A 12,664-nucleotide genomic window follows, 5' to 3' on the forward strand; every position below is an offset into this window, starting at 1 on the left:
AGAATAAAGGAATACAAATTAGTATAATACTTACAACATTTGTATTAACAATAAAATTTTCAATCCTCTCAGAAAGTCCATCCTTAGTCCAGATAGTATCAGTACTAGGTACCATAAAACCTGTCAATTTGGACTGTCTAGAATATAGTACTTAGATTAAAAAGAACAATATATACTTTAGAATACATACTTTTTGCCTGAATCTTCAATCTCCTTAGATTTCTGAAGATCTTCAGGACAAGTATACTTCAAGTTATTGAGGTACACTTGAGAATCAAGAAGACTATTATCCTTGCAGGTTTCTTCATATTTTCTGAAGTGCCAGTAGTTGTCTTCTTTTCTTTGAGCAATATGATGACACAAAGTGGTGGTATTTGACTTTCCCTTAAAAAGAGGTTCCAACTTTGGATATCTTGCTAGGGCTTCGTTCTTGAGCTCACTTATGTATTCTTGTATTTAGTATGTTCATTAAGTACAATAATTTAGAGTATCTCACCTGCAAACAAGACATCTTACTTGCTTTTTACTATCATTTGTAGAGAAGAACTCATAAAGAGGGGCAATGTCCTCTATACCCTGCCTTCCAGCTAAAATAGATGGTTCTGCCTCAGAGGAACTGTCCTTGATCTCCTGAATATCTTGAGGCATATCTATAACATGTAAAATTAGTCATGATTGTTGATTGAATACACAGTACAAGTAATAGATGTGTTTGTAATATAACAGTCAAGGACAACTATGTCAGTTGAATCTGTTGACCATGTCTTCCAAACAAAGATAATGGAAGCTCTCAAGCAGACTGGGTAGTGAGTAACCATTCTTACTGTCTTTGGCCAGACAGTTGACTCTGCTTTCTCTCTACTTAGACTAGATTAACATACCTTTGCTTCTGCTCACATCCTTCAAAAACTGCCCAGCAACACTCTCTCCTACATCAGCCTTCCCCTTCCCCTTCCACTCTGTGAGTGTAGAGCTACCAGATGACTTGACAAGCACCTTATGCTTCTTTACAGGACAGGTAGTACATGGTTTTGCAGGTTGTTTACAGCCCAGAACAGGTGGATGATTAGTTTCTTCATTTGAATCGTTCCCTTCACCAAAATCACTGTCTTCATCATACTGGAAGCAAATAGCATGATGTAGCTTGGCTTGATTGACATTGCATACAGGTTGTTGGGTAGGAGCTAGCAAACCAGACTCTTGATTATGTGAACCTGGCCCAGAAATTGGAATCTTGTCATCTGGGTTATTAAAGAATACTATTTTACTAGCATCCTTCAGCTGGTTATTCTTATCAAGAGTACAACCAAGAGTGTTTTCAGAGTGAGCCATAGTAAGATATTGACTTGTAGTAGTAGTGGTAGGTAGTTTGGACATTGAGCAAAAGGCTAGGAAAAAAGAAATAATAGTCCAACACAAACCAATCTATTATCTGTACACATATTGCTAGAGAATGTAGTTTTCTCTTGTACTTTACATTACAGGAAATTGTGTAAGGGTTACAAGAAATAAGGGGGAACAGAATGTAGCAGTCTACACCCTGTTCTAGAGATACTAAGGCTATCTTCATAACAACTCCAATTGCTTGTATCCTCAAATAGTTAGACTTTGAACTAGTATGGAGAGCTATGAGTTTGCAAGATCTACATCAGCTGCACACACAGCAAGGATGATGTTTGGTTTGCAGATAGAACAATCTCAAACAGACTACAGCAATCTGCTCTTTTAGTGCCTCAAGCAAAATGCCAGTGCCATGAGGATACACTCCTATACTGTGCAAGGATTGTTTGGTAATATCCAGCTACACTCTGCAGCTTGAAAGAATTAGGCATGATGAGTTATGGCTTGATAACCCTAGGATTATGTTAAATCATAGTGTCTGATAGTAGTGCATTGCTCAAAAGAATGAGACTATATATTTGAGAGAAGTGTATGATATGTAAAGGAAAGCATTCTGATCCAACTCCAGAAGTCATATGTATTAGATAGGCCGGGATTGTCCTTGACTAGCTTGATTACTGTTGAAACCTAAATGAAGAGTCCCTGAGATGCATCATAAGGTGTTTCCTATACGTGCCCCATTCATTCAGCATCTCGAGTCCTAAGTCCTCGAGGCTGACTTTCATCTTGTGATCAATGTATTACAGAACATCTTGTCGACTATTATCTGAGTCTGAATCTAACGCGAGTTCGTGTACAGACTTATTCGCATTTGATGATAATGCTGTATTGATGAGCCTCTTGAACTGCACCTCAGTAACAGCCTCTACAATACAATCACTTCTCTGAATAGCAGCCTTAATGTACTTTGCAATAGACGAATCGAACAAGGCCAGCTGGAATACTATCTTCTGGAAGATAGAGGTGAGCTGATCCTCAGCAGAGTCAGCATCATCTACTCAATTGAAAACTAGTATGTACTAAGGTATAGTATCTCACAACAGTACTCTACAATGGTTGTTATGACTGTACTCTTTCTGGACCCTACTACACTGTACAAATAGGATACTTTGTTCTGCTTCTGATAAAAGCCAATCCATGATTTCGTCCCAGACCTCCATTCTGGCATCTGCCATCAACTTATACTTAAATGTGTTCATGTCATTCAGACAGAATATATACTTGAAGTCTAATAGAAGTTCCTTAAAATGTAGATCTCTAATTGTAAGGAAAGTATATTTCTGCTATTAGCTTGATTTTCAGTTACAATCCTCTGATATTATATCAAATGTACCTTAATATATTATATTTGTCTATTATAAGTAAGTGTATTTTAATAACATTATTTACATATAGGTTACAGGTCAGGTCAAGGTCAGGTCGGGTCAAAGTGGGTCAGGAAAATTTGGGAGAAGGCTGACCCATGACCTGACCCAAATTTGACCTGGCCTGACCTAGCATACTGGGTCAGGTCAAAATGGGTCAGGTCGGGGTCAGGTCAGGGTCAAAACAGGTCACGACCTGACCGTGCGTATCACTAGTGTATAGTCCGTATAATACGGTGCGGTATTTCTTCATGCGATCCCTATGTAGTAAGGCATGAATTCCGAAATATATGGCCCGCATTTTCAAGTCTAAAGGTCTACACGGATATGGTACTGCCACGTATACGGAGACACCGCAACCATATAATACGGCATTGTCTCGAGTCCTAACGCTCATCTTCCAGTTGTTGTATCCCAGCTGAACCTAACTGAATCTAACCATGCTGTCGAAATTGGCTGCCGGTCTTACCTTGGCAGTAACATGCGCCAGAGCTGCGACACTCTATTTGGCAGGCGATTCTACCATGGCTGCAAATGACGGGAACGATGCGGTCATCGGATGGGGAGTGTTCATTGGGAACTATCTTAACATTTCGGTGGTCAACGATGCAGTTGCTGGTAGAAGCTCCAGAAGCTATACAGACGAAGGACGATGTATGATGGCGCTTATTTCATTCACGATTTAATATGTATCTAACTTATTTCATTTGCCAGTCAGCACGATTATCGACACTGTTAAGCCTGGAGATATTGTCGTCATCGAGTTTGGTCATAATGACGGTGGAGGTCCATCGGCTTCAACTAGAGGGGTGTGTCCCGGGGCAGATACAACTACTACCTGCAATGTGTGAGTTCCACAACTTCGTGTCATGAAAGGCACAAGGTAATATTCCATTTACAGCAACGGGACAATAGTGTTTACGTTCAATAAGTGAGAACGCCAACTCTACCATATTGGAAAGTCATGAACCTAACGTATTTTCAAGATACATCGAGGACGCAGTCAACTCTCTGCAAGGCAAGTCGGCGAAAGTCATTGTTTCCTCCCAGACGCCGGACAACCCGTATGATGTCGGCTTTGCACCATCGCGTTTTGTTGGTTATGCGCAGACCGCTGCAAAAGTGCGTCAACGTTTTCATAACTGGAAGTGTCTGAGAAGAGGATTGAACGGTCAATATGATACAGGATACCGGCGCGTCTTACGTTGACCATTTCGACCTCGTCATCGAACAATACAGAGCTATGAGAGAGGCGGCTGTAAATGCCTTGTACCCCGTCGGTTAGTATAGCTGTCTTATAATAAGCTATAGATTACAAACTAATTAACCGTTTAGACCATACACACACGTCTCCGACTGGTAAGACAATCCTTTCTTGTACGGTGTAGTCAGATATTGACTGGTTATATGCAGGCGCAGACATTGTTGCGCAGACATTCGTACGAGGCGTACTCTGTGACACCTCTAATCCACTCTTCCCATTTGTCTCCAATAAGACTGTTGTCCCGAGTAAGTTTCTAGTACTTTGCACGAGTACACGATTGACTTGAGTTTGTGTAGGCAACTGTGTCTGAAGGTTTGCTGGCCTGCATGCTTTTGGACTGTTTAATTATTATTCCAGTGCATGTGTCATATCGGTGTTCTGTGATTGAGTTAATACGACGATATTTGAGGATTTCCGCCTATTGCCGGCAGCTGTCCTAGTTCACTCTTAATACCTTGCAGACTTGCTGTCTTCGGCTTAACGAGTCCCACCACTCGTTCACAGAGTGCACGGTTAGGCTAGTACCTTATGATCGAAAATCCATGCTTCACACGAAACAACTCCTGGGCACAATCGAAAAGCGTCGAGCATACGGTATCCTGAATTCTTGCGCAATCGATCGTAAGTGATGTGGAAATGTTATATACAAATTGCAACGGTGAATTGGTGTGAAATAAACATTCTCATGGGAATACATTTACTATTACAAGACCCTGAGCCCCTTTGCCCTATCATATGAATAAAAACGGACGAACGCAGATAAATAAAAATATAAACATGAATCCGAAATCCTCAAGAAAAGACAGACAGACAATATCGATGTCCGGTTAGTGAAGCCTTAAGCGTCTGTATATCGACCCAGATACCTATCCTCGCTCGCAATCAGCGTGGAGGATCCAAGAGACGCATTCCTATCGACGTTCCAACTCATGGTTCCATTTGTGGACATCATCTGCATGGGGTACGTATTCATGGTAGTGGCATTGTTTGTGCGGCTGGGGTTCACTCCTGACATGACGACTCTTCCATGCACCACTGCCTTGTGGAGATGCATTAGCAGACGGCTTGTCATTATTCCCATTGCGGCGTGGAAAGGGCTAATGCAGGTAATATTAACATAACCCCTTTCGACGAGAATTAACGAGCGACTTCACCTGTAACTGAACCAGGGGATTTTGGTAGCGCCCTAGATAATACAAGTCGTCATTGTTTGATTAACAGGGAACACTGTAAGGCAACATACGACGACCATCAGGTTATTGAGGACCAGCAAACCGGAAATGCTTGATACGAATTACATTCAATCGACGAAACCGATACAGAATCGTGGATTTCTTACCCGAAGAAATACAGCAAGTTGTCATTTACAATGATTGTAAAAAGCATGCCGTTCGTGTGCATCATGTTTACACCTCCCCGGAACTTCGCGAAAATTGTGTGGAGCGATTTGAGGAGAGCAAAGACGAACAGAACCCCTTCGAATACCGTAGCTATTTTTTTTCATAGACGTTAATTAATGTCCTGGACGGTTGAGCGTGCTCCTGACTCACCAGGAATCCACTGAGCCCATTCGATCCCCGTATGCACTACCGGGCAGCCAGGAATGGGAAGAGCCTTTGCCTGATGGATAACAGCGGCACGGCCCTGAGCATTGTGGACGAGGATCCAGAAGAAACCTCCGATAGACATCAGGAAAAGGAAAATGTTAAAGGCAGCCACCTGTCAAACCAATTAGCGATTAAGCGCTATCCCTAAGTATATATTCACGTACCCTCTTTGAGCAGTTGTAGAGCGCATAAATTCGGAGCTGCATAATAATCTCGACGGACCAAAGGCTGATCGCGCCGACAATACGAATGACCGAATCCATGGCGACACAACTTATTATCAGATATTTCAAATTTCATCAATAATGAGCGTGATGTGAACGGAAACAAAGTTAACTCACGTCGTTAGACTTGGTCTAAACTTTGAAAAGGAGTGGATTTGGGCGACGTCAAAGACTGTCACTAGAATCGTGTAGTATCGAATCTATTGAAAGGTATCAGTACGTGTACGGACATGTGTCCATCAAACACACCCAGTAGAATAACATTTTCCCGAGGCCCTGAGCTCCGGGCTTTTAAAAGAAGTGCAATGTCAGGCGGAGAAGTCAATGCGAAGCTCCGCGGTTGACTGACCCACATGTACCGGACCTAGAAGCGACAGATCGCACGTCAGCGTCGTCAACGGGCTACGAGCTGCATGTTACTCACCTCATCTGGGAGAGTGTCGACTGAGATTGAGAAGAAACGACAAGTCTTGGTCAGGGGCACAGCACTTGTAGATGGTACAAGTAAATGTTGACTCACAGTAATCAAGCAAGACCCACGTCAGCGCAGTAGCTGAAAGCAAAAAACTGTTAGCGGATAAATGGCAGAAGTCACCACTTTAAACGCGTACGCGACGTGTACAGAGGTATCTTTGCTGACTTGACCAGCTTAGTAGCTAGAGCTAGTTCACTCGACGACATGTTGCGTGTGGGCACAAATAAAAAGAGGGTAAAAATGAACGCAGCACGGCAGTCCTCTGAGAGACGTGAGCAACGGAGTTAGCACAGCTTATATAGGAGGACACGTACAAATGACGCTAATGCAGTAACAAAGTGGGCGTTCTGATTGAGAAGCGCGAGTATCACGGAAAGATCAAACTTTGGTGTGTGATCGGTACATATGAACCGGATCCGCGCCGCCCTTTCTGTAAGAATTGGTTGGAAGGGGATACCAGCGCTCGCCGATTAGATATTGAATTGGACGAGAAAGCGGGGGTAGGGATGCGGGCGCGGTTCTGGGGTCTTAAGCGTGGTATCAACGTATAGCAACCCGGATGACCCGCGGGGCCTAACCGCTGCAGGCACAACAGGTTGCACCTATGTCCTATATCCAGGCAGGTTGTGGTTAGTAGTGTTCAAGAGTTGGATTGCCTGTGCCAAGCTGACTGGAAGAGCCAGGGTCAAATTTTACAAATTGCATAGATCGACGCTTTTCCCGGCTGACGATCAAGTGACTTTGGCGAGCTCACCCCTGAGATTCCTCCCCGATTCGACAGTATTCTGTTGACCCTCTGCTTTGCCACTGTCAAATTTCAACACACTCTGGACCGTGAAAATCCACAATTTGGCATAGGCCATGCGTATCCACAATTGGGATGCTAAGAGCAGAGAGGTTCACGTTTATTTCTCGGTTAAGTAACTTGGGGTACTTCTGTCACGTTTTGCTCCGTTAAACCTTTTCCGTCCGAGCATTTTCTATTCCGAAAATCCCACGTATCACGAGGTATCCAATGTCCAATCAGCTGCCGGAACTTTTGTGACCAGGGATCTCGTCGTTCGCCATCCCATCACCTACTTTCTCCAGGTGGACCAGCGCAAAACATCTAGCAGAGCATATCCATCATCTGTCTGCTTGATGTTGATGATCAACGTCTATTCCTGGATATCAATCTCTTTTGTGAATCTCTCCATCAGTGGTTAGACTGATATGATAACACCTAAAAGGCGTCCCGTGGCCGTCCCTACTGGCAGATGATATTCCAATGACGATCACAGCTTAATCCACGAGGACCGAGAAGCTAGCCGAACGGAGATAATCCAACGCTTTCCTCCTCAAGGTGCGTGTGTAGAATATCGAGTGGGAACTACTGAAAACTGGGAAAAAGGGGTCAACTCTTAGGTGCTGTAGCCAAGTTGAATGAAAAGAACGAGAGGTATTTTAGTATGTTAGGCCTGAGACATACTAGTAGAGGGACATCGTGCTCCACTTACCCGACCCCAACTTATCCATTTCTTGTTGACTTGGGCGTGGAGAAGCCCTTACCTTGTGATGACGTTTCCCTGGTCTGCTGGGAATTTGCCGTAAAAATGACGGATGAAACCAGCGAAAAAAGGGTTTCCTAATCAAAACGCGTGAGGGCCATCTGGAAAATCCTGACATTATTTCAGACTAGTACTGCATGCTTTGACATGTATTCGGGGGACACAAGCAGAAGGATGATCATAGGGCAGAGTGCAAGGAACTTGCCAAAATTTAAGTGATGTGTGAGTTATGCTCTTTCCAGGAGGACGATCAGGGCAACATCAAAGATAACAAGACCACATACATCATCATACTCCTTCAGGTTGTCTTAACTAGGCGGATAGTATTCGTTTGATGCTCTAGGCTCACTCTGGACATTGAAAAGTGAAGTCCATTCCAATCCTACTGGTCATGTACACATTTGATCGTCTTGATGATACGAAAGTGAAGCTTTTCTAGAACGATGTTATCAGTTACATATGTGGAGAGCAATACTAGTAGACAAGGAACACCAATAAGCACTTCGAGATCAGTCGTAGCAGCAGAGGTAATAATGTAACACAACACTGGCAATAAGACGTGTTAGTCGGGAAAAGGGAGAACCAAACTACTCGCAGAACCTACAATATTTAAGATTTGGACAAAGAAATCTTCTCTGACACGGACAAAAGAGTGTCGGTGTAAGATCGTACTCTATTAACATGTTTCTGCCGTTGTACGTGACGAAAGCTAGCCAACCTGACCGGATCAAAACCTGTAATTAGCAAGGTCGGAATACCTGAGAAGGATGAATGAATACTTCGCGTCGAAATGAGTTCTGAATTGGTCCCCATACCCCGAACAGAAAATTGACGAGTACGGATGGACTACCGATGATCTTTCAGGAACGAATGACATACCTCCGGTGTGAGGGTAAGGACGCCCGCCGTCCTCGCATCATCCGACCGTTTCAAGAAGTGCTTGATATTCCAGGCTTCTTACCAGCTGTTCAAACCCAGTCATCCATCTCACTGATACCTAAGCACAGATACAACCTCATCTAAGTGAGAGGTCAACACAAGCATGCGATAAGTCTACTGGGCAAACACATCGCCGTTCCTATAACATCGGGTGCTGGAGAAGTCATATCCGGGCAAGCAATTCGAGTGGAACGTGGAGAGGAGGTGACTATTCACAACGTGAATCAACCATGTTATTACTGGCTCGAACAATTTAAATAGAAGAAAAATTAAGTACTATGTGTTGTGCCATTGACGAGGCGAGAGAGAAAGAGTGCCTATTACTAAGCTGGTGGATTATGTAAGATACACTGATGTCCAAACCTCCAATCTGCGACGTTACTGCGTCCATGTTGCAGCGAAGCATCGCTGCATTATATACCTCATTCCTAGTTAACTATCTGCCGTGTCCTCTTCATCTTAACGATTTCATCAGCATTAATCGGACAAGCTCGGCATCTTGTACTAATATGCTCATTTCTTTCCAAGCATTGAGACAATGCAATATGTATACTGTGGAAGACACCGTTTCCGCTCCGTAGGGGCCGGCTTCGCCAAACTCAATTTCTTCCAAATATTGAATCTTACCCATGCAGCTTATAGGCTCAGATGGTAGTCGCGTTATCGCGAAATGGCCCCGATTGACCTGCCTGAGTTACTCTCAGCCGCCGCCCGACTGCATTATGACATACCAGAAACCCACAAGGCCGATTACCAAAGGATTATTGGTCAGATACGCGACGCAGCGGAAGATATCATGAAATATGAAGGCAAGCAGGTATTTCCATATGGTTCTTGCTCTTCTCATGTTTGTTTGGATGTAGATTACAAGCCGTCTGTGGACTTTGACAAGTTTCCTCGCCTTGATGTCAAGCCTGTTCCAGACGCAGAGAATCCTCTGAACGGGTGGGCCTGGAAGGCGACTGTAAAAGGCTGCGAGGGTGGTCCTCTGACTGGCAAAACAATTTGTCTTAAGGATAATATATGTCTTGCTGGAGTTCCATGTCTATTCGGGACGAATGCTATCAAAGACTTCGTCCGTACGTTCTTGCCTAATCCTCAGTGTAGTTAATGACGCTCACTGTTTTCTTCAGCTACAATCGACGCAACCATTGTGACTCGAATCCTTGAAGCTGGCGGTACGATCGTAGGCAAGGCGACTTGCGAGAATATGTCACACGGAGCAGGTTCCTTCACGTCTTCCACGGGTCCAGTGCACAATCCGTATGCATATGGGTTCAGTACAGCTGGTAGCAGCTCTGGTTGTGCTGCACTTATTAGCTCTGGTGAAGTCGATATGGGTATGGGTGGTGATCAGGGAGGGAGTATCAGGCTTGTGTGTACTTCATTATTCAGAGTGAAGCGAATGTCATCTCTTATGTGTTATTAATAGCCAGCCGCATGCTGTGGTATTGTCGGTCTCAAGCCTACTTTTGGGCTGATCCCGTACACCGGTATTCTCTCGTCGGAGCCAAGTCTCGACCACACTGGACCCATGGCTCGTACAGTTGAGGACGTCGCAATGCTTCTTGAGGCTGTTGCAGGATACGACGGAATTGACGATCGCCAGCTTGGCGTACCCCCACGAACAATCGTACCAAAGTATACGGATGATTTACGAGTTGCACGTAAGGAAGGAATTGCAGGCTTGAAGATTGGCGTGCTGAAGGAAGGCTTCGAAGTTTCAGAACTTCAAGCTGAAGTACGCATTGCCGTTGAGCGTGCAGTTGAAACATTCAACTCACTTGGTGCGCTAGTGGAAGAAGTCGCCATACCAATACATACAGTGGCCCGTTCAGCATCGATCATCATCAATAGAGTGGGTTCGTCACAGACCCGTAAAGGCCGTCAATGCGGACATCGTGGACTCTACATCAATGAGTTCTTTGAGGAATTATTACCGTAAGTACCATTTCCAGCGTTCTTCGCGAAATAAAATTTCTGAGCTTTTACTCATAGATGGACGCAGGGGAAATGGGATAACGTGTCATCCTTTGTCATTAGCTCCGGCCTGAATTCCGAGTATGCTTGGGAGAATTACCCAACCGTTTACGGCCGCTCTGTAAACCTCCTCCGGAAAGCGAAGCGACAATACGACACCGCACTTGCAAACTTCGATGTGCTCATAATGCCAACAATCGCTTTTGGCGCACGTCGTCATCCAAAACCTAATGCAGCTCCTTGGAATTGTGCAGAGCGAACAGGTGCGTTCATTTTCGAACTAGTCCTGATCATTCATACGAGTTGACTTTGATCTTATCGCGTCCCTTGTCAACTCCTGCTAACTTTTCTCACAGCCGACATCATTGCGAATACAGCTCAGTTTAATGGCACAGGCCATCCGGCAATGAGCATCCCAATAGGTTGGACGCGCGCGGCGGAAGAAGATATACTGATAGTTGAAGACAGAAATATAAAGTTACCTGTTGGCCTGCAGGTATGGAAACTTCTGAAATCAAGAATCTCTATGTTTGAAACTAAGATACTTGTCCCAGATTGTTGGGCGCCATTTTGACGAGGCCACGGTTCTAAGAGTTGGCGATGCTTTTGAACAAGCAATTGATTGGAAGATAGTCGGATAAAACACGAGAGCAAATTCAAAGAACTTTGAATATAATTTTTATGTCTGCGGAAGTATTATCTACATGCACTCATTGATATCTGAAAGCGCGCGGCTCATAGAATCATCAACTATTCAAAGTCGCATTATAGGGGATAGAGTGAATAAATAATTACTTTGCATTGACTAGGTTCAGGTCATCCCCGACCAATCGGACATGTGCAACAAACAGTCCTAAAACAATGTGTGGTAAAGCACAGCATCCTCTGTAGATACTTGTATTGAATGTATGGTTTAACATTAGGCCGTTTGCTGGCTGACTATTCAATTTAATGAATCGAGTTCTTGATGTGTTCAAGAATATACGTGGATAATAAGTTCGTAAGGAAATCGAGGCGTGTTTGCAGACTCGAATAAATCACAGCATCGGTAGAGAACAAAACAAAAATACATTCTCAGGTATTGTGAACACATTTCGTCACTCAGTTGCAAATCCATGCGTCATTGGTAAACACGCGAAGAAGTAATTACAGTTAATTTTAAGCAAATGCATCTTGTGTTACACTGAAATATCACCTATCGACAGAAGTTTAGGGCACCAAACTGCCATTGCGAGTTTCTCTTCTTCCTCTCGGAGTCGATCATTTTCCTATGGATTTCTCGGAGGCATTTTAACGCCTCACTCAGGAAGAAAAGACTAACCTCAGTATCGCTCTTGTCCTTCAGGGACACACCAAATGCTTCATTATCGTATCCGGCACGTAGAAAACTGACAATGATCTCAGCCACTTGCTTCCCTATCCGCTGTCCAAGAACTTTCGGGACTTTCTCCTTAACATTCTCGATGAGAACTGCTGCTTTTCTCCTTGCTCGCTCGCCCGGTGTGAGTTCCTTCCATTCATCTCGACCATCTGATAGTGGCACAAAACTATCGTCGTACACATAGTCGCCGCGCAATTGAGCTTCTGTCTTCCCCTTCTCCTTCCAAGCAAGTAGGGACCGGAAGCATATGACCTCGAATAAACAGACACCTGTGCTGAAGATGTCATCTCGCATTCGATACTCGTCCAGACAACGTTCCAGTGGTTCTTGCGTACGGGAGCCGTCACCTAGCAGTCCCGAAGGATTTTCAACATATTGATCCCTAGGATGGATGTACACGACTCTGTGCTTGATCGCTTCCTTATATAGCCTTTTCTTTGTCTTCCCATTATCAGTCCGAGCGAGCTGCAACGATGTAAGGT

At 44.1% G+C, this 12,664-nt stretch overlaps 4 protein-coding genes across 4 annotated transcripts; 2 read left to right on the forward strand and 2 right to left on the reverse strand.

The window, feature by feature from the left end:
- Positions 1–3,205: 3,205 nt before the first annotated feature.
- On the forward strand, positions 3,206–4,339 carry FOMMEDRAFT_159826 (rhamnogalacturonan acetylesterase RgaE; the record flags this gene model as incomplete). The annotated part of the gene is made up of 8 exons (XM_007269578.1): positions 3,206–3,419; positions 3,480–3,612; positions 3,667–3,696; positions 3,752–3,887; positions 3,952–4,045; positions 4,101–4,124; positions 4,179–4,274; positions 4,326–4,339. 8 exons carry the CDS (start codon positions 3,206–3,208, stop codon positions 4,337–4,339), a joined length of 741 nt encoding a protein of 246 aa, XP_007269640.1.
- A 528-nt stretch (positions 4,340–4,867) lies between these two features.
- Positions 4,868–6,546, reverse strand: FOMMEDRAFT_170177 (uncharacterized protein; the record flags this gene model as incomplete). Its single annotated transcript, XM_007269579.1, has 12 exons — positions 6,472–6,546; positions 6,381–6,413; positions 6,285–6,304; positions 6,210–6,224; positions 6,110–6,148; positions 5,978–6,060; positions 5,801–5,909; positions 5,580–5,748; positions 5,369–5,519; positions 5,273–5,312; positions 5,184–5,215; positions 4,868–5,126 (listed from the first exon to the last, which is right to left on the reverse strand). Exons 1-12 carry the CDS (start codon positions 6,539–6,541, stop codon positions 4,868–4,870), a joined length of 1,020 nt encoding a protein of 339 aa, XP_007269641.1. The 5' UTR covers positions 6,542–6,546.
- A 2,765-nt stretch (positions 6,547–9,311) lies between these two features.
- Positions 9,312–11,490, forward strand: FOMMEDRAFT_112521 (amidase signature enzyme). The gene is made up of 7 exons (XM_007269580.1): positions 9,312–9,630; positions 9,685–9,900; positions 9,955–10,196; positions 10,254–10,762; positions 10,820–11,064; positions 11,158–11,297; positions 11,356–11,490. The coding sequence occupies exons 1-7, from the start codon at positions 9,492–9,494 to the stop codon at positions 11,440–11,442; spliced, it is 1,578 nt and encodes a 525-aa protein (XP_007269642.1). The 5' UTR covers positions 9,312–9,491; the 3' UTR covers positions 11,443–11,490.
- Positions 11,491–11,996: 506 nt separating this feature from the next.
- Positions 11,997–12,476, reverse strand: FOMMEDRAFT_159829 (uncharacterized protein; the record flags this gene model as incomplete). The annotated part of the gene is made up of 1 exon (XM_007269581.1): positions 11,997–12,476. The coding sequence occupies one exon, from the start codon at positions 12,474–12,476 to the stop codon at positions 11,997–11,999; it is 480 nt and encodes a 159-aa protein (XP_007269643.1).
- Positions 12,477–12,664: the final 188 nt, after the last annotated feature.

Source organism: Fomitiporia mediterranea (genome assembly GCF_000271605.1).
Source record: "Fomitiporia mediterranea MF3/22 unplaced genomic scaffold FOMMEscaffold_10, whole genome shotgun sequence".
Taxonomy (NCBI): domain Eukaryota; kingdom Fungi; phylum Basidiomycota; class Agaricomycetes; order Hymenochaetales; family Hymenochaetaceae; genus Fomitiporia; species Fomitiporia mediterranea.

Bases quoted from the DNA above. Each gene is read 5' to 3' on its own strand.
- FOMMEDRAFT_112521 (XM_007269580.1), top strand. From the start codon at position 9,492: ATGGCCCCGATTGACCTGCCTGAGTTACTCTCAGCCGCCGCCCGACTG. The intron at 11,065-11,157 runs GTGCGTTCATTT...CTTTTCTCACAG, and splicing joins GAATTGTGCAGAGCGAACAG to CCGACATCATTGCGAATACA. The intron at 11,298-11,355 runs GTATGGAAACTT...TACTTGTCCCAG, and splicing joins AGTTACCTGTTGGCCTGCAG to ATTGTTGGGCGCCATTTTGA.